The 19,820-nt window shown below is 37.1% G+C and overlaps 1 protein-coding gene across 1 annotated transcript in view; it reads left to right on the top strand.

Moving 5' to 3' along the window:
* The window catches only part of UCHL5 (ubiquitin C-terminal hydrolase L5), a 51,696-nt gene that overhangs the window by 24,066 nt on the left and 7,810 nt on the right, over positions 1 to 19,820 (top strand). Inside the window, exons 4-10 of the mRNA XM_023203386.3 lie at positions 4,013 to 4,138; positions 4,221 to 4,282; positions 4,361 to 4,491; positions 5,538 to 5,601; positions 5,734 to 5,814; positions 15,913 to 16,015; positions 16,822 to 16,935. Coding sequence (XP_023059154.1) covers positions 4,013 to 4,138; positions 4,221 to 4,282; positions 4,361 to 4,491; positions 5,538 to 5,601; positions 5,734 to 5,814; positions 15,913 to 16,015; positions 16,822 to 16,935 — 681 coding nt within the window. The remainder of the gene's footprint in view (positions 1 to 4,012; positions 4,139 to 4,220; positions 4,283 to 4,360; positions 4,492 to 5,537; positions 5,602 to 5,733; positions 5,815 to 15,912; positions 16,016 to 16,821; positions 16,936 to 19,820) is intronic.

The raw sequence follows: 19,820 nt of genomic DNA, 5'->3' as shown, positions 1-19,820 counted from the left end.
AGTATTTTGTTTAGTTTTTGCATTTAAATTTTTGAATGAAATGTATCTTAATTTTTCCTCTTGAGTAATGGCTTTGACTCGTTTTAGTATTAAGGTTATCCTGGCTTCATGAAATGAGTTGGAATTTTCTCTTATTTTTATTGTCTTGAAGAATTCGTATAAAATTAAGGTGATATATTTCTTCAAAATTTTTGTAGAATTGACCTGTATATCCATGTAGGCCTGGTATTTTCTTTGTGAGAATGTTTTAAAATACTGCTTCAGTTCAATAGTTAAGGGACTATTGTGGTTCTTTATTTCTTCTTCAGTTGGTTCTGGTAAGATGTATTTTTTAAAAAGTTTTCTTCATTCAGCTTAAATTTTCAAAATCATTTCATATGGTTGTTATTAATAGTCTTTTGTTTTTAATCTTATTTTATTTTCAGTTATATTTCTGATTCCTAGATTTCTCACTTACATGTTTGTGTGATAGTGGTTTTATGTATTATATTAACCTACCACTCTTTTATTAGGGTAGGAACCTGGCTGATCTTGTTTCTCCTTTTTGCCACCTTCAGTCCTTCCTGTAAATTGACTTAAACTGAATCTTTCTGAACCACTGTTTTGTTTATTTTATTCTGTATTCAAAATGTCTTACTCTTTGGGTAAACTCCTAATTCCTCAAGGCCAGTGACTTAACAAGGTAAATAATAACCCCCACTGTGACTATAACCACACTAGTTGAAATGACCGATGTGCTCATTGTCTCTTGAACAACAAGCACTTCAAACATCTTAATTTGTTCTTTTGTTCAAACTGTTCTCACTTTTTTTTTTTTTTTTTTTGCTGTGCAGAAGCTCTTCAGTTTAATTGGATCCCCATTTGTCAATTTTGTTTTTTGTTGCAATTGCTTTTGGTGTTTTAGTCATGAAGTCTGCCCATGCCTATGGTTTTCTTCTAGGGTTTTTATGGTTTTAGGTCTTACTCTTAAAATTTTAATCCGTCTTGAGTTAATTTTTGTATATGGTATAAGGAAGGGGTCCAGTTTTAGTTTTCTGCATATGGCTAGCCAGTTTTTCCAACATAATTTATTAAATAGGGAATCCTTTCCCCTTGCTTGTTTTTTGATTGACTATAATTTATATAGGCAGTACTTTAAGCTATTTTTGTATTATCCCTCTGGACATCTACCCTTCTTTTGTATAAGCTTTGAAAAGAAATTATTCTCTAGTCTGGGGATTACAAAATCAAATGCCTTCAGTATCAGATTGTCATCATGAATGTGTGAATTGGATTGTGTGTAAGAAATAGGGAGTAGAAGTGTCCTGATTAACTAAAGACTATATATCCTGGCAAAGGAATTCAAACCAAACTCTTAAGGTTCTGGGTCAGTCCTCCTTGAGACCCTGTGCTGTAGCCTCATTTCTATTGAACTCTACTGCTTTATTTTAAAATATCTTAAAAGTGAGAGTTAAAGTAGGACACTTAGAATAAACTAAAGATTTTTAAAGTTGGCCGGGCGCGGTGGCTCAAGCCTGTAATCCCAGCACTTTGGGAGGCCGAGACAGGCGGATCATGAGGTCAGGAGATCGAGACCATCCTGGCTAACACGGTGAAACCTCGTCTCTACTAAAAAATACAAAAAACTAGCTGGGCGAGGTGGCGGGTGCTTGTAGTCCTAGCTACTCAGGAGGCTGAGGCAGGAGAATGGCGTAAACTCGGGAGGTGGAGCTTGCAGTGAGCTGAGATCCGGCCACTGCACTCCAGCCTGGGAGACAGAGCTAGACTCCGTCTCAAAAAAAAAAAAACATGATTTTTAAAGTTGAGAACTACCTAAATAGTTCATACTGCAATAGATTTTTTGTGACATGAGTTAAAGTTCTTCCAAATAGAACTTTATTTGACTATGTATAAGATTATTTTTATGTGAGATTTATGAGGACAAGGACCACATCTTTCTTATTCACTATTCAGCATTTATTACAATGTCCGGCACATAGTAGTTGCTCAGTTAAGTATTATTTGAATGAATGAATGAATGGCTATACACTTTAAAATTTTTTTTTCTGTTTCTTATTAATTTTGTACTATGTATAGCATAACCACTTGGTGGCACTAAACTCATTTTAAAACTTGAAGACAATATTCTCATACGCTTGTACATTGTAACTTTTCTTCTCACACACACATACAAAATGAGCTTTAATATATCATGGACAGTGTAAATTATTATTGACATCAAAAAAGCAAGTAACCACAAGAATTTTTTCTACTTCTTAAAATCCTAAAATAATGGATTATAGATTCAAAGTCCTTAGATTATAGAAATGTTTGATAATATTTTTTGCTGTAGCCTCACTGCCTAGTTTAACATTGGGTATATATTATATCTTTAAGGTGTCTTGATTTTGAAAGAATGTGTTAATAAGTATAAATTGTAGCTTCTAATTTTACTCCTCCCACTGTTCTATCCTCAGATAATTTCACCTTAGATAATTTTGACCTAAGATAAGGGAGTACTAGGTGTTACAGTGTTTTAGTTAACCACATTTATGAAGTCCTCTTTCATCATTAAAGTTTTCATCCAAATTTACTGAAAAACTGTGATTCAGGTCAAAATATTTACTCATATAAATCAGCAGCAATGTTAATTGGATTCTGGATCTATCACTACTTTTTCCTGATTTATCAATTTTAAGACAGTTTTGAATACAAAATACTTAGAAGGATTATAGAAGCATGGTGATGTTATTATAGTTATTGAGAAGTAGGAGTACGAGACTATTCTGTAATGGAGAGTGCAGTCTTATCAAGGAATTTCTCAAATATACTTCAGTCAGCAGTTCAGGAACTGGTAGGTAGTCATAAGACCTTATAAACCTCTACCAACATGGGAAATAGAGAATTATAAGAATTAAAGAAGGAAAATAACTGAATTTTTTTCTTCTGAAATCAGGCAGGATAAAAATAGATAATTTACTAAAATGTAAAATCATAAGCTAATTAGCATTATTGGAAAGACTAATTACAATATAGTAGCATAATACTGTAGTAGGACTAAGCTGTAATTTAAAAAATTATTCAGCTCTATGATTAACCTTGCTGGTGTTCACACTGATCATCTGAGGTTCTTTCCAGCTTCATGATCAGTACTGTAGTTACTTAGGGAATGTGGAAGAAACTGCTGTTCATAAAGTGGTTTATAATCTTGTTGGAGAGACCACATGTATGTGCAGAGACAGCCTAGCATGATGGCTACGTACACAAATTCTAGAACCAGATTGGCTGTGTGCCCCTGGGCACTTAACTTCTGTGCCTCAGCTTCCAGAAATTTAAAATGAAGATGGTAATATTACTCCTTCTTCATAAGTCGTTGAGAGGATTAAAAGAATACATGTGAAGTGCCTAGAAAAGTAACTGGCACATAGGAAATGCTATCTAAATGTTTTTTCCTTTGGCTAGAATGTAAGATCCAGATAATTTGTTAAATGAACAATTAACAGCTAGATGATAGCAATGTAAGGACTGTACATGATTGAGTGAAAAAAATATGTGGACATTATATACCCTGTTTGGGAATTCAAATGAGGGTAGAAACTAATGTGAGTTGTTTCAGAATTTCTCTAAAATCACATAGGTGACTTTAAGCTTATGCTCAGTAATAAAATATGAATTGAATTTGAATAGGTAGAAATGAGTCTAGGAGGAAATGAATAGGAGAGGAGGACAAGCTCTGTTGGCTTAATCAGCTATGTTTTCGATCAGGATGATTGGTCTTGTTACCCTAACTGGATTGGTTTTTGGTAATGAGTTCATTGAGTTTATTTGGTTTCCTAGAATCTTCAACTCCAGAATTGCAGCAAATTTCTGAAAATAGGTTAGGATAGACATTAAACATATTTATTCTGTTTATGCTGAGACTTTATAAAATATAATTTGAAAACTGTTCATATTTTGGGATCATTGTCACCGGTTAAAAACCATTTTTTGTTTTTTTTAAACACATTGGTATCTTCACTTTTATATTTTCTAGGTAATTAATAATGCTTGTGCTACTCAAGCCATAGTGAGTGTGTTACTGAACTGTACCCACCAGGATGTCCATTTAGGCGAGACATTATCGGAGTTTAAAGAATTTTCACAAAGTTTTGATGCAGCTGTGAGTACAACCTTTTTATTCCTAAAATGTCTTATTTGTGAAAGTTTGTATATTAATAGGCTACTTTAAAAAATTATTTTAGATGAAGGGCTTGGCACTGAGCAATTCAGATGTGATTCGACAAGTACACAACAGTTTCGCCAGGTAAAGAGACTTTATGTTAAATAAATACTGTTTCTTTCTTTGCTTCTTTGAGTCTCACTATTTTTTTATTTACTATAGACAGCAAATGTTTGAATTTGATACAAAGACATCAGCAAAAGAAGAAGATGCTTTTCATTTTGTCAGTTATGTTCCTGTTAATGGAAGACTGTATGAATTAGATGGATTAAGAGAAGGACCGATTGATTTAGGTAATGCAGTTCCTGTCCCTCATGTTTCACTTTTGACAGAGGAAAATCTGTTGGGTATTTTACCCTCATTTTAGTCACAGTGCTGCTTAAATTTTCAAGGTGAAAGTGACTATGAGGCAACATAAAATAATGAAGGCCTTAAGCTCTTCAGTATGTTATATTAATATACAGGAAGGACATGTTGACTACCATAGTTCAGTTGAGGCCTTTGAGTTTTTCCCAAGTAAAATTAGTTTTTAACCTATAGGTTACATAATTTATATTTTATTTTCCATTTAGCATTTAAAAACTACCCTTAGTGAACTTAAATAGTTATTCTTGTCATTTTTAACCCATTCATAAAGGATAGCAAACATTTCTTGTCATCTGTATTGAAGTATTTTCCTTTGGAAGTGGATAATTTATTGTTTTGCAATCAAGAAAATATTTTTCTTAAAAGTTCTCTATTTAAATAGTGCGTGAATGTGTTATCCTTTGTGCCAAAGCATAGATTTGTTCTGATCCCACCCCATCTCTAATGCCGAGCAAAAAATGATAAACACTTATCAAGGTTGAGGGTACAATCTGTGGCTCTCAAAGATTACTGAAATAATAGGTTCACAAAATAATTTTAACTCCTTATTTTGACTTCATTAAATTTTGTTTTTCTTTTTTTAATATTAGGTTTGAAGTCCAACACAACTTGTTTTAGTTGAATCTAATGTTACAGGCTCTTCATAAAACTGTTCGATTTTAAAACTGTTTTAGATTTTTAAAAAATTAACATGGGTTCATTTTGTGTGTACTTTTTGCTATTCCACATGCGTGGAGCCAATAGTTTATCTAACGCAGATTTACCTGCTGCCTCTATATTTAAAAATGCTTACTTTTCTATGTTACAAAAATTTATTTATGGAATTGAAACAACATAATTATACTAAGAAGAGTTTTACTGCTCTAAATGTGTTAAAATATTTGTAGAAAAATATTTGGGGCCAAACTTTTGCATGTTAAAGTTGATTGTTCTTATTTTTATTTGTGTTAACTGTTTTAAAATTTCTTTCTAGGTGCATGCAATCAAGATGATTGGATCAGTGCAGTAAGGCCTGTCATAGAAAAAAGGATACAAAAGTAAATGCTCAGCTAATCTTATTGGCATAATATTCTGTTTTTTAAGTATTTTTTAAACTTGTATTTTATTGTTATTTTAGCAGTGTGCATTGAACATCTACTTTTTTTTTTTTTTTTTTTAATTTTTTGTAGAGACGGGTTTTCACCATGTTGCCCAGGCTGGTCTCAGACTCCTGAGCTCAAGCCATCCGCATGCCTCGACCTCCCAAAGTGGTAGGATTACAGGCGTGAGCCACTGTGCCCAGCCAAACATCTACTTTTGATTGGGTTAATGCGTTTAAGAAGTCTATTTCAGAAAATCTCTAAATTTCATATAGTAGTATTTCATCTTGTCTTTAGAGAAGTTCAACATACAGATTTCCATTAAGTTAAATAATTACTTATTTTTATTTTTTTATTTTTTGAGACAGTATCTCACTCGGTTGCCCAGGCTGGAGGGCAGTGGTGCAATCTCGGCTGACTGCAACCTCTGCCTCCCAGGTTCAAGCGATTCTCGTGTCTCAGCATCCCGAGTAGCTGGGATTATGGGCGTATGCCACCACACCCAGCTAATTTTTGTATTTTCAGTAGAGATGGGGTTTCACCATGTTGTCCAGGCTTGTCTCAAACTCCTGACCTCAAGTGATCTGCCAGCCTTGGCCTCCCAAAGTGCTGGGATTACAGGCATGAGCCGCTGTACCCGGCTACATATTTTGTACTGTTGGATAATTGTATAGCTATTTTGTAGAGTTTTGATTTTGAGGTTTTATTTTTAATATTAAGCTCTTTATTTTTGAGTAATTATATATTCAATTTCAGATGATTATATACATTCAGTTGTAAGAAATAATACAGAGACATCATGTGTGTTTTTTATCTTTCAATGGCAACATCTTGCAAAACTAGAGTGTAATATCACAGCCAAGATACTGGCATTGATGTAGTCAAGATACAGCAAAATTTGCTCTCCACAAAGATCCTTTATGTTGTTCTTTTTAGGCACAACCACTTGTCTCCCCTACTGCCTTTCCCTTTCCTGCACTCCTTAATCCCTAATTCTGTAATTTTTGTGATTTAAAGAAAGCTATATATGACTTTTACAATATGTAACCTTTTTGCATTTGCTTTTTCACTCGGTTTAATTCTCTGGAGATTCATCCAAGTTATTAAGTGTATCAGTAGTTCATTTTTTATTCATAAATGGTATTCTGTGATACGGATATACCATTTTTTTGCCTGTTCATCAATTGAAGGACATCTGGATTGTTTTCTATTTTTTGGCTACTGCGAATAAAACTACAATAAACGTTTTTGTGCAGATTTTTTGTGACTACAAGTTTTCATTTCTCTGGGATAAATGCCTATGAGTGTCATTGCTGGGTTGCATCGTAAATGGGTATTTATTTTTTTAAGGAACTACCACACTCTTTTCCGGAGTGATTGTATCATTTTATATTTCTACCAGCAATATATTAATGGTCTAGTTCCTCTGCGTCCTTTTTAGCATTTGGTGCTATCACCATATTTATTTTAACCATTCTGACAGATGTATAGTGATACTTCATTGTGGTTTTAATCTGCATTTCCCCAGTGACTAATGATGTTGAAAATCTTTTTGTGCCTTTAGCTCATTCTCTGATTGGATTGTTTTTTTGACTCTTGAGCCTGAAGTTCTTTACGTATTTTAGATACTAATCCTTCATCAAACACATTGCCTGCAAATATTCTTTCCCAGTCTGTAGCCCATCCCGTCGTACTCCCAAAATGGTCTTTCACAGCAAAAGATCTTAATCATGATGAAGTACAGTTTATCAATATTTCACACAATGAATTATGTTTTTGTTGTCAAGTCTAAGAATTCTTTGTCTCGATGTAGAGACCAAATATTTTTTTCCTGTGTTATTTTCTTAAAAGTTTATGGTTTAATGTTTTACGTGTAAGTCTATGATGTATTTTGAGTTAATTTTTGTATATGGTATGACATTTAGGTCAAGGGTCATTTTTTTTTTTTTTTTTTTTTTTTTGCCTGTGCATATTCAATTACTCAGGCACCAGTAGTTGAAAAGGCTATCCTTCCTCCACTGAATTCCTCCTGCACCTTTGCAAAAATGGAGCATATTTGTGTGGGTCTATTTCTGGGCTCACTGTTCTGTCCATTGTTCCATTTATCTGTTCCTCTGCAAGTACTGCATTGTGTAGATTACTGTAACTATAAGTCTTGAAATCAGGTAGACAGATGCCTTTCATTGTATTCTTCTCTAGAAAATTGTTTTAACTATTATAGTTCCTCTGCCTTCCCATATAAATTTTATTATAATTTTCTCTATATCTATAAAAGTAAGACTTTGGATCTTTTTTTTTTTCATACTTTAAATTCTAGGGTACATATGCACAACATGCAGGTTTGTTAGATATGTATACATGTGCCATGTTGGTGTGCTGCACCCATTAATTCGTCATTTACATTAGGTATATCTCCTAATGCTATCCCTCCCCACTACCCCATCCCCACAATAGGCCCGGTGTGTGATATTCCCCTTCCTGTGTCCAAGTGATCTCATTGTTCAGTTCCCACCTATGAGTGAGAACATGCGATGTTTGGTTTTCTGTTCTTGCCATAGTTTGCTGAGAATGATGGTTTCCAGCTGCATCCATGTCCCTACAAAGGACACGAACTCATCCTTTTTTATGGCTGCATAGTATTCCATGGTGTATATGTGCCACATTTTCTTAATCCAGTCTGTCACTGATGGACATTTGGGTTGATTCCACGTCTTTGCTATTGTGAATAGTGGCGCAATAAACATACGTGTGCATGTGTCTTTATAGCAGCATGATTTATAATCCTTTGGGTACATACCCAGTAATGGGATGACTGGGTCAAATGGTATTTCTAGTTCTAGATCCTTGAGGAATCGCCACACTGTTTTCCACAATGGTTGAACTAGTTTACAGTCCCACCAACAGTGTAAAAGTGTTCTTATTTCTCCACAGCCTCTCCAGCACCTGTTGTTTCCTGATTTTTTTAATGATTGCCATTCTAACTGGTGTGAGATGGTATCTCATTGTGGTTTTGATTTGCATTTCTCTGATGTCCAGTGATGATGAGCCTTTTTTCATGTGTCTATTGGCTGTATGAATGTCTTTTGAGAAGTGTCTGTTCATATCCTTTGCCCACTTTTTGATGGGATTTTTTTTTTTTCTTGTAAATTTATTTGAATTCTTTGTAGGTTCTGGATATTAGCCCTTTGTCAGATGAGTAGATTGCAAAAATTTTCTCCCATTCTGCAGGTTGCCTGTTCACTCTGATGGTAGTTTCTTTTGCTGTGCAGAAGCCCCTTAGTTTAATTAGATCCCATTTGTCAATTTTGGCTTTTGTTGCCATTGCTTTTGGTGTTTTAGACATGAAGTCCTTGTCCATGCTTATGTGCTGAATGGTATTACCTAGGTTTTCTTCTAGGGTTTTTATGGTTTTAGGTCTAACATTTAAGTCTCTAATCCATCTTGAATTAGTTTTCGTATAAGGAGTAAGGAAGGTATCCAGTTTCAGCTTTCTACTTATGGCTAGCCAGTTTTCCCAGCACCATTTATTAATTGGGGAATCCTTTCCCCATTTCTTGTTTTTGTTAGGTCTGTCAAAGATCAGATGGCTGTAGATGTGTGGTATTATGTCTGAGGGCTCTGTTCTGTTCCATTGGTCCCTATCTCTGTTTTGGTACCACTACCATGCTGTTTTGGTTACAATAGCCTTGTAGTATAGTTTGAAGTCAGGTAGCGTGATGCCTCCAGCATTGTTCTTTTGGCTTAGGATTGTCTTGGCAATGTGGGGTCTTTTTTGGTTTCATATGAACTTTAAAGCAGTTTTTTCCAATTCTGTGAAGAAAGTCATTGGTGGCTTAATGGGGATGGCATTGAATCTGTAAATTACCTTGGGCAGCATGGCCATTTTCACAATATTGATTCTTCCTATCCATGACCATGGTATGTTCTTCCATTTGTTTGTGTCCTCTTTGATTTCACTGAGCAGTGGTTTGTAGTTCTCCTTGAAGAGGTCATTTACATCCCTTGTAAGTTGGATTCCTAGGTATTTTATTCTCTTTGAAGCTATTGTGAATGGGAGTTCATTCATGATTTGGCTCTCTGTTTGTCTGTTACTGGTGTATAAGAATGCTTGTGATTTTTGCACATTGATTTTGTATCCTGAGACTTTGCTGAAGTTGCTTATCAGCTTAAGGAGATTTTGGACTGAGATGATGGGGTTTTCTAAATATACAATCATATCATCTGCAAACAGGAACAATTTGACTTCTTCTTTTCCTAACTGAATACCCTTTATTTCTTTCTCTTGCCTGATTGCCCTAGCTAGAACTTCCAACACTATATTAAGAGTGGTGAGAGAGGGCATCCCTGTCTTGTGCCAGTTTTCAAAGGGAATGCTTCCAGTTTTTGGCCATTCAGTATGATATTGGCTGTGTGTCTGTCATCAATAGCTCTTATTATTTTGAGATACGTTCCATCAATAACGAATTTGTTGAGAATTTTTAGCATGAAGGGCTGTTGAATTTTGTCAGAGGCCTTTTCTGCATCTATTGAGATAATCATGTGTTTTTTGTCTTTGGTTCTGTTTATGTGCTGGATTATGTTTATTGATTTGCGTATGTTGAACCAGCCTTGCATCCCAGGGATGAAGCCCGCTGGATCATGGTGGATAAGCTTTTTGATGTTCTGCTGGATTCGGTTTGCCAGTATTTTATTGAGTATTTTTGTGTCGCTGTTCATCAGGGATATTGGTCTAAAATTCTCTTTTTTGTTGTTGTATCTCTGCCAGGCTTTGGTATCAGGATGATGTTGGCCTCATAAAATGAGTTAGGGAGGATTCCCTCTTTTTCTATTGATTGGAATAGTTTCAGAAGGAATGGTACCAGCTCCTCCTTGTACCTCGGTAGAATTTGGCTGTGAATCAATCTGGTCCTGGACTTTTTTTGGTTGGTAGCCTATTGATTATTGCTTCAATTTCAGAGCCTGCTATTGGTCTATTCAGGGATTCAAGTTCTTCCTGGTTTAGTCTTGGGAGAGTGTAAGTGTCCCGGAAATTATCCATTTCTTCTAGGTTTTCTAGTTTATTTGCTTAGAGGTGTTTATAGTATTCTCTGATGGTAGTTTGTATTTCTGTGGGGTTGGTGGTGATTTCCCCTTATCGTTTTTTATTGCGTCTTCTCTCTTTTCTTCTTTATTAGTCTTGCTAGCGGTCTATCAATTTTGTTGATCTTTTCAGAAAACCAGCTCCTGGATTCATTAATTTTTTTGGAGGGTTTTTTGTGTCTGTCTCTCCTTCAGTTCTGCTCTGATCTTAGTTATTTCTTGCCTTCTGCTTTTGAATGTGTTTGCTCTTGCTTCTCTAGTTCCTTTAATTGTGATGTTAAGGTGTCAATTTTAGATCTTTCCTGCTTTCTCTTGTGGGCATTTAGTGCTATAAATTTCCCTCTACACACTGTTTTAAATGTGTCCCAGAGATTCTGGTATGTTGTATCTTTGTTCTCATTGGTTTCAAAGAACATCTTTATTTCTGCCTTCATTTCGTTATGTACCCAGTAGTCATTCAGGAGCAGGTTGTTCAGTTTCCATGTAGTTGAGCGGTTTTGATTGAGTTTCTTAGTCCTGAGTTCTAGTTTGATTGCACTGTGGTCTGAGAGACAGTGTGTTATAATTTCTGTTGTTTAACATTTTCTGAGGAGTGCTTTACTTCCAACTATGTGGTCAATTTTGGAATAAGTGTGATGTGGTGCTAAGAAGAATGTATATTCTGTTGATTTGGGGTGGAGAGTTCTGTAGATGTCTATTAGGTCCGCTTGGTGCAGAGTTGAGTTCAATTCCTGGATATCCTTGTTAACTTTCTGCCTCGTTGATCTGTCTAATGTTGACAGTGAGGTGTTAAAATCTCCCATTATTATTGTATGGGAGTCTAAGTCTCTTTGTAAGTCTCTAAGGACTTGCTTTATGAATCTGGGTGCTCCTGTATTGGGTGCATATATATTTAGGATAGTTAGCTCTTCCTGATGAATTGATCCCTTTACCATTATATAATGGCCTTCTTTGTCTCTTTTGATCTTTGATGGTTTAAAAGTCTGTGTTATCAGAGAGTAGGATTGCAACCCCTGCTTTTTTTTGTTTTTAATTTGCTTGGTAGATCTTCCTCCATCCCTTTATTTTGAGGCTATGTGTGTCTCTGCATGTAAGATGGATCTCCTGAATACAGCACACTGATGTGTCTTGACTCTTTTTCCAATTTGCCAGTCTGTGTCTTTTAATTGGACCATTTAGTCCATTTACATTTAAGGTTAATATTGTTATGTGTGAACTTGATCCTGTCATTATGATATTAGCTGGTTATTTTGCTCGCTAGTTGATGCAGTTTCTTCCTAGCATCGATGGACTTTACCTTTTGACATGTTTTTGCAATGGCTGGGACCCTTTGTTCCTTTCCATGTTTAGTGCTTCCTTCAGGATCTCTTGTAGGGCAGGCCTGATGGTGACAAAATCTCTAAGCATTTGCTTGTCTGTAAAGGATTGTATTTCTCCTTCACTTATGAAACTTAGTTTGGCTGGATATGAAATTCTGGGTTGAAAATTCTTTTCTTTAAGAATGTTGAATATCGGCCCCCACTCTTCCGGCTTGGAGAGTTTCTGCCGAGAGATCTGCTGTTAGTCTGATGGGCTTCCCTTTGTGTGTAACCCGACCTTTCTCCCTGGCTGCCCTTAACATTTTTTCCTTCATTTCAACTTTGGTGAATCTGATAATTATGTGTCTTGGAGTTGCTCTTCTCGAGGAGTATCTTTGTGGCATTCTCTGTATTTCCTGAATTTGAATGTTGACCTGCCTTACTAGGTTGGGGAAGTTCTCCTGGATGATATCCTGCAAAGTGTTTTCCAACTTGATTCCATTGTCCCCGTCACTTTCAGGCATACCAGTCAGATGTAGATTTGGTCTTTTCACATAATCCTATATTGCTTGAAGGCTTTGTTCATTTCTTTTTACTCTTTTTTCTCTACACTTCTCTTCTCGCTTCTTTTCATTCATGTGATCTTCAATCACTGATACTCTTTCTTACAGTTGATTGAGTTGGTTACTGAAGCTTGTGCATTTGTCACGTAGTTCTTGTGTCATGGTTTTCATCTCTATCAGTTCTTTTATGGTCTTCTCTGCATTGATTATTCTAGTTATCCATTCATCCATTCTTTTTTCAAGGTTTTTAGTTTCTTTGCGCTGGGTACATAGTTCCTCCTTTAGCTTTGAGAAGTTTGATCGACTGAAGCCTTCTTTCAACTCGTCAAAGTCATTCTCCGTCCATCTTTGTTCCATTGCTGGCGATGAGCTGCGTTCCTTTGGAGGGGGAGATGTGCTCTGATTTTTTGAATTTCCAGCTTTTCTGCCCTGCTTTTTCCCCATCTTTGTGGTTTTATCTGCCTTTGGTCTTTGATGATGGTGAAGTACTGATGGGGTTTTGGTGTGAGTGTCCTTTCTGTTTGTTAGTTTTCCTTCTAACAGTGAGGACCCTCAGCTGCAGGTCTGTTGGAGTTTGCCTGAGGTCCACTCCAGACCCTGTTTGCCTGGGTATCAGCAGCAGAGGCTGCAGAAGATAGAGTATTGCTGAACAGCGAGTGTTGCTGTCTGATTCTTGCTTTGGAAGCTTCGTCTCAGAGATGTACCCAGCCATGTGAAGTGTGAGGTGTCAGTCTGCACCTAGTGGGGGATGTCTCCGAGTTAGGCTACTCAGGGGTCAGGGACCCACTTGAACAGGCAGTCTGTCCGTTCTCAGATCTCACCCTCCATGCTGGGAGAACCACTGCTCTCTTCAAAGCTGTCAGACAGGGACATTTACATCTGCAGAAGTTTCTGCTGCTTTTTGTTTACCTATGTCCTGTCCCCGGAGGTGGAGTCTACAGAGGCAGACAGGCCTCCTTGAGCTGTGGTGGGCACCCAATTCAAGCTTCCGAGAGGCTTTGTTTACCTACTTAAGCCTCCGAAATGGCAGGCGCCCCTCCCCCAGCCTCACTGCCACCTTGCAGTTAGATCTCAGACTGCTGTGCTAGCTATGAGGAAGTCTCCGTGGGCGTGGGACCCTCCGGGCCAGGTGTGGAATGTAATCTCCTGGTGTGCCGTTTGCTAAGACCCTTGGTAAAGCACAGTATTAGGGTGGAAGTTACCTGATTTTCCAGGTGTTGTGTGTCTCAGTTTCCCTTGGCTAGGAAAAGGAATTCCCTTCCCCCTTGTGCTTCCCAGATGAGGCGATGCCTCGCCCTGCTTCAGCTCTCACTGGTCAGGCTGCACCCGCTGACCAGCATCTACTCTCTGACACGCCCCAGTGAGATGAACCCGGTACCTCACTTGAAAATGCAGAAATCACCCGTCTTCTGTGTCGCTCATGCTGGGAGCTGGAGGCTGGAGTTGTTCTATTCATCCATCTTGTGCGCCCCCCTCGACTTTGGATCTTATTTAAAATTTCTGTGTGAGCTGGTTTTTATGGACATGGCTCTGCCAGGGTAAATTGTGGGTGCCACCTCATTACTGCCAGATGGGAGTAGAAGTCCAGCTTCCCTACTAGGCCTTCAGTGACAACTGAAATGGAAAAAGGCTTCTTGTTATTGCTGGGCAGAGATAGGAGTTCTAGCCCCCAGCAAGGTTTCTTTTGATACCACTCTGCCTGAGAGGGGTAGAAGTGCCTTGCTATTGCTTTCCACTCATACTGAAGTGGAAGAGGCTACTTTGCCACTGGATGGTAGTGGCAGTTGTAGCTTCCTATTCTGTGTCCTCTGATACCACAAATGGGTGTTGTCATTACCACATGGTGGGGATAAAAGTCCCCATTCCCTACCCAGCCTTTTTTAATACCAACCTAGGAGTCTTGTTAAAGGTTGGAAACAAGGTTGGAAGTCCAGGCTCTCTATTCGACTTTTACTGGTTTTGAGTAGGGGTGAGGTCACAGATTTTTCAGTCATATTTGGCTATAGTAGAATGATTATTATCTTAAAGTTTTCTACCTTCTGAGGCTGCACCTTTTCTCTTTGGCTAGAGAGAGCAGACTTTTGTTGGGGTTTTTTTGTCTGTGTCTGTTGGTATTTCTGGGTTGCTGGTTTCTTCAGCTCCAAGTCTGGGATATATGAGGCAGGAAAAAACCTCAGGGAATTCACTGTTGTATCATTCTTGGTTCCTGAGTTCCCCACCTTGTCTGCCTTTTTCTGTCTTTCAGAATGTTCTTGCTTGCTTGCTGTTTTTAAAAAACATATTATGTCCAGGGTTTTTAGTTGTACTTAATGGCAGGAATAGGGACATAAAGTCCCACAATCAGTGTTTTAAAAACATTTTTACATAGTTCAAAGCACTATAGTTATATTCTTTTCAGTGAATAGAGCTGTGTATGAGAAACTCTTAGAGATAAACTAATGCAAAATGGGCTTACATTTTCTATATATTTTCATCTTAATGCCATTTACATAGTGTTACAAATAATGCTTTTAATGTCAGTTACTACCATGAACAAGCTTATGTTATGAGATGCTTCATTGATATCAGAGTAGTAAAAATCAAACATTCGGAAGTTTTACTATACGATATAATTATACATTATATTAATAAAATATGTTATATTTATTTACATATGATAAGATAAAATGTAAAATATGTAAATTAAAAATAGAAAGTTCATCATGACTTGGAAAAAATTATATAAAGGAGCATAGTTAATTCCAATCAAGATGCCAGTCTAATTAATTTAACAAATGTGGAGTAGTCATTTGTGTTTTTCTGAGCTCTTAAGTTAATGAGTTGCCATATTTCTTATAAAGATAGGGAAACTGATTAAAGTATTTTTTATTTCACATGTTTTAAGTGATACTAACATTATTTTAGAACATTTGAAAAACATTTGTGATTGATGAAATTTAACTAATTTTTTTTTTTTTTTTTTTTTGCTATATTGCTATAGTTGTCTTTCCTATATGAAAGCTTTTTTTTTTTTTTTTTTTTTTTTAAGTGACAGGGTCTTGTTCTGTTCCCCAGGCTGGAGTATAGTGCTCTATCGTAGCTCACTGCAGCCTCCAACTTCTAAACTCAAAGGATCCTCCCCGTTTCTGAGCCTCCCAAGTAGCTGGGACCACAGATGCACACCTATGTGCCTGACCTGAAAGCTTTCTAAAAGTGTCCATTTTTATTGTTAGCCAATTGATAGATTTTTGTTTATACTAGAAAATCAAGAGGGGAATCACAATGGATTATCTTAATGGTAATAGTTGTACAATTCTTTATTACATTATAAACAAATAATTTTCTTCTAGGTACAGTGAAGGTGAAATTCGATTTAATTTAATGGCCATTGTGTCTGACAGAAAAATGATATATGAACAGAAGATAGCAGAGTTACAAAGACAACTTGCAGAGGTTCGTGGCCATGTTTCTAAGTACAAAGTTCTAGCTTGGTTATTCTCTCAGGAATAGTATTTACTTTAAATATATATATAGAATGAAGTGGTCTGAATGGTGGTTAAGCGAATACACACTCTGGAATCAGGCTGCCTAGATTCATTCGGTTCCTCACTTTGCACTTAGTGGATATAGGAATTTGAGTATATTTCCTTGTGCCTCACTTTCTTCATATAGCATAAAGATAATAAGTAGTATTTACTTTATAAGACTGTCATGAGGAGTAAATGAGGTATTATATGTGAATCACTTAATGACTAACAAATGGTAAATGCTAAATAAGTGTTAGGAATGAACTATTTTAACTATTTTCTGTGATTTCATTATATAATTAAGCAAGTTAATTCTCAAAGAGTTAACTGAGTACATTTAGAGTCACATGTAGTCTTTACTAGTCTATGGTTATCTTTCCTTAGTAAATGTCATTGGAGAAGAGATTTAGTAGACAAAAGTTTATTTACCATCCTTTGATCACATTTTCTTAAGAGTATATTTAAGAAAATTTATTTTACAGTGTATTAGAATATGGCAATATAGTATATTACAGTGTAAGTTGTTTTTAGATGAAAATTCATATTATTAAAACAAATATGGAAGGTACGATTTTGGAGCTTTTATCCTTTAATGCTGCTGTTAGGCTGGCATGCTGCTATCAATATGAAGAGTAGAAATTCGAAAATAGTCATACTGTGTTTATTATTTTAAAGTATTCTGAATGTAAGCCTCAATTATTAGGGTGTGCTATTTCTTTTCCTTCCCCCAAGGAGGAACCCATGGATACAGATCAAGGTAATAGTATGTTAAGTGCTATTCAGTCAGAAGTTGCCAAAAATCAGATGCTTATTGAAGAAGAAGTACAGAAATTAAAAAGATACAAGGTATGTTTTTAAAAATGTGTTCCTTTAATGTTTTAATATAGAGCAGTATATTTCAAGATGAAGGTACATTGAATATCTGATGGCTTTCCCTCCTATCATTTACCAGATTTCAAATAATATGTTGATTCTCTGATACCCTACAAAGATAAGTAGTGAGATGTCTTTCATTTTTATTTTCGTAAAATATTACTAGGAACAGAATTTTAACCTATTTGATGTTTCAGTTCACTGTAGTTATTATTCTTTTTTTTTTTTTGTACGGAGTCTCGCTCTGTCGCCAGGGCTGGAATGCAGTGGTGCAATCTTGGCTCACTGCAACCTCCACCTCCCAGGTTCAAGCAATTCTCCTGCCACAGCCTCCGAAGTAGCTGGGATTACAGGTGTGCACCACCATGCCTGGCTACGCTAATTTTTGTATTTTTAGTAGAGACAGGGTTTTGCTATGTTGGCCAGGCTGATCTTGAACTCCTGACCTCAAGTGATCTGCCCGCCTCAGCCTCCCAAAGTGCTTGGATTACAGGCATGAGCCACTGCACCAAGCCTGTTATTATTCTTATTGATTAGTTTCTGGATAGCTTCTTTGTTTTTTTGGTTTTGTTTTTGTTTTTTTTGAGATGAAGTCTCACTTTGTCGCCCAAGCTGGAGTGCAGTGAGGCAATCTTGGCTCACTGCAACCTCTGCCTCCCAGTTCAAGCAATTCTCCTGCCTCAGCCTCCCGAGTAGGTAGGATTATGGGCCCACGCCAGCACACTCAGCTAGTTTTTGTATTTTTAGTAGAGATAGAGTCTCACCATGTTGTCCAGGCTGGTCTCGATCTCCTGGCCTCAAATGAATCTCCCACCTTGGCTTCCCAAAGTGCTGGGATTACAGATGTGAGCCACTATGCCCAGCCAGCTTCTTTGCTTTCTAGTATAAGATGTTTCAGACATTTTTTTCCTAGAGACGGAGTCTTGCTGTGTTGCCCAGGCTGGAGTACAGGGCATGATGTGGGCTTAGTGCAGCCTCCTCCTCCTGAGTTCAAGCAATTCCCCTCTCAGCCTCCCAAGAAGCTGGGATTATAGGCACCTGCCTGCATGCCTGGCTAATTTTTGTATTTTTAGTAGAGATGGGTTTCATCATGTTGTCCAGGCTGATCTCGAACTCCTGACCTCAAGTGATCCACCTGCCTTGGCTTCCCAAAGTGCTGGGATTATAGGCATGAGCCGCTGCACTCAGCCCGTTGTCATTCTTATTGATGCTCAAATTATCCTATTTGTGGCCAATGGGAGCCACTTCAGGCTGTCTCCTAAGTCCTTTTGACATAACCCCCTTAGTTTCTGATAGCTTCCTTGCTTTCTTTTTTTTTTTGAGATGGAGTCTCACTTTGTTGCCCAAGCTGGAGTGTAGCAAGGCGAATTTGGCTGACTGCAACCTCTGCCTCCCGGGTTCAAGCTATTCTGCTGCCTCAACCTCCCGAGTTGCTGGGATTACAGGCCTGTGCCACCACGCCTGGCTAATTTTTGTATTTTTAGTAGAGACGGGATTTCACTATGTTAGCCAGGCTGGTCTCAAACTCCTGACCTCAAATGATCCTCCTGCCTTGGCTTCCCAAAGTGGTGGAATTACAGGGGTGAGCCACTATGCCCAGCCAGCTTCCTTGCTTTCTGTGATAAAATGTTTCAGACCCCCCCCCCTTTTTTTTTTTTTTTTGAGACAGAGTCTTGCTCTGTTGCTCAGGCTGGAGTGCAGGGCACTATCTTGACTCACTGCAACCTCTGCCTCCTGGGTTAAAGCAGTTCTCCTGCCTCAGCCTCCCAAATAGCTGGATTACAGGTGCCTGCCTCCACACCCAGCTAATTTTTGTATTTTTAGTAGAGACAGGGTTTCACCATGTTGTCCAGGCTGGTTTCGAACTCCTGACCTCAAGTGATCTGCCTACTGTGGCCTCCCAGAGTGTTCGGATTACAGGTGTGAGCTACCATGCCTGGCTTAGACTTTTCTTGTACATTTCTTGCTTAAACTTGGAATCAGCCATTTTATAAATAAGCCGTTTGTTCCTTTGGTGCAAAATAGTGTTTAGAAACCACTATCTGGGCACTCGGGCTCAGTGCTCCTGATTGATCATTGTTTCTAGGCCTTTGTAGCACTGCAAATACACTTTTGTTTGTTTCGTATTTTATTTTTGAAGAGAAAATACATCATGTATTCATATTAATACTCAAATTTAGGATTAAAGGGCTTTGTGCATAAGGAAGTTAATAATTTGCATTTCTTCTATTAAGTTGAAAATGTTGGGTTCATAACAAAATTAATGTAATTACTTATTTGTTTTATGCCATATACATGTAGTATGTATATAACATATTTGTGTATATATGTATGTGCATCTATATAAAAAGGTTCAGAATAATAGCCAATAGTATAACAACAAGTGAACAGTTTTTTCTTAAGTTTTTCTTGTTCCTTAGGGTATATCCTATTTTGAATATATAATCAAATCACTGTATTTTAAATTCACTTAAAACTTTTTCCTGTTGATTTTGCGTTCAGATTTTTTAGAGTTAAAAATTCTGATTTAATTTTATTTAATCATGACAAGCATTTATGTAATTCAGAATCAAATATAAAGGCAGTTATTTTTAATAATGTGTTGTCTTTCACTTGCAATCCGTCTGGTAACCTTTTTTTCAGAAAAGCGGAAAGAGTGGAGGAAAGTTTGAATTTTGTCTTAACTTTGGATGTGGAATGTATATGTCATTTGTCATGTGTTATGGTAGTAAAAGGATTGTTTTTCATTTGAACCTCAGTGTAAGGCAAGAACTGTCCTTTTTGTTGCTCCCCACAGTGTCAGTAAAGTGTTTTGCATCATACTTAACAGACAACAGATACTTTGCATCATACTTATC

This window comes from Piliocolobus tephrosceles, chromosome 1 (assembly GCF_002776525.5).
Source record: "Piliocolobus tephrosceles isolate RC106 chromosome 1, ASM277652v3, whole genome shotgun sequence".
Lineage (NCBI taxonomy): Eukaryota > Metazoa > Chordata > Mammalia > Primates > Cercopithecidae > Piliocolobus > Piliocolobus tephrosceles.
This window is presented reverse-complemented; position numbering and strand designations above follow the sequence as displayed.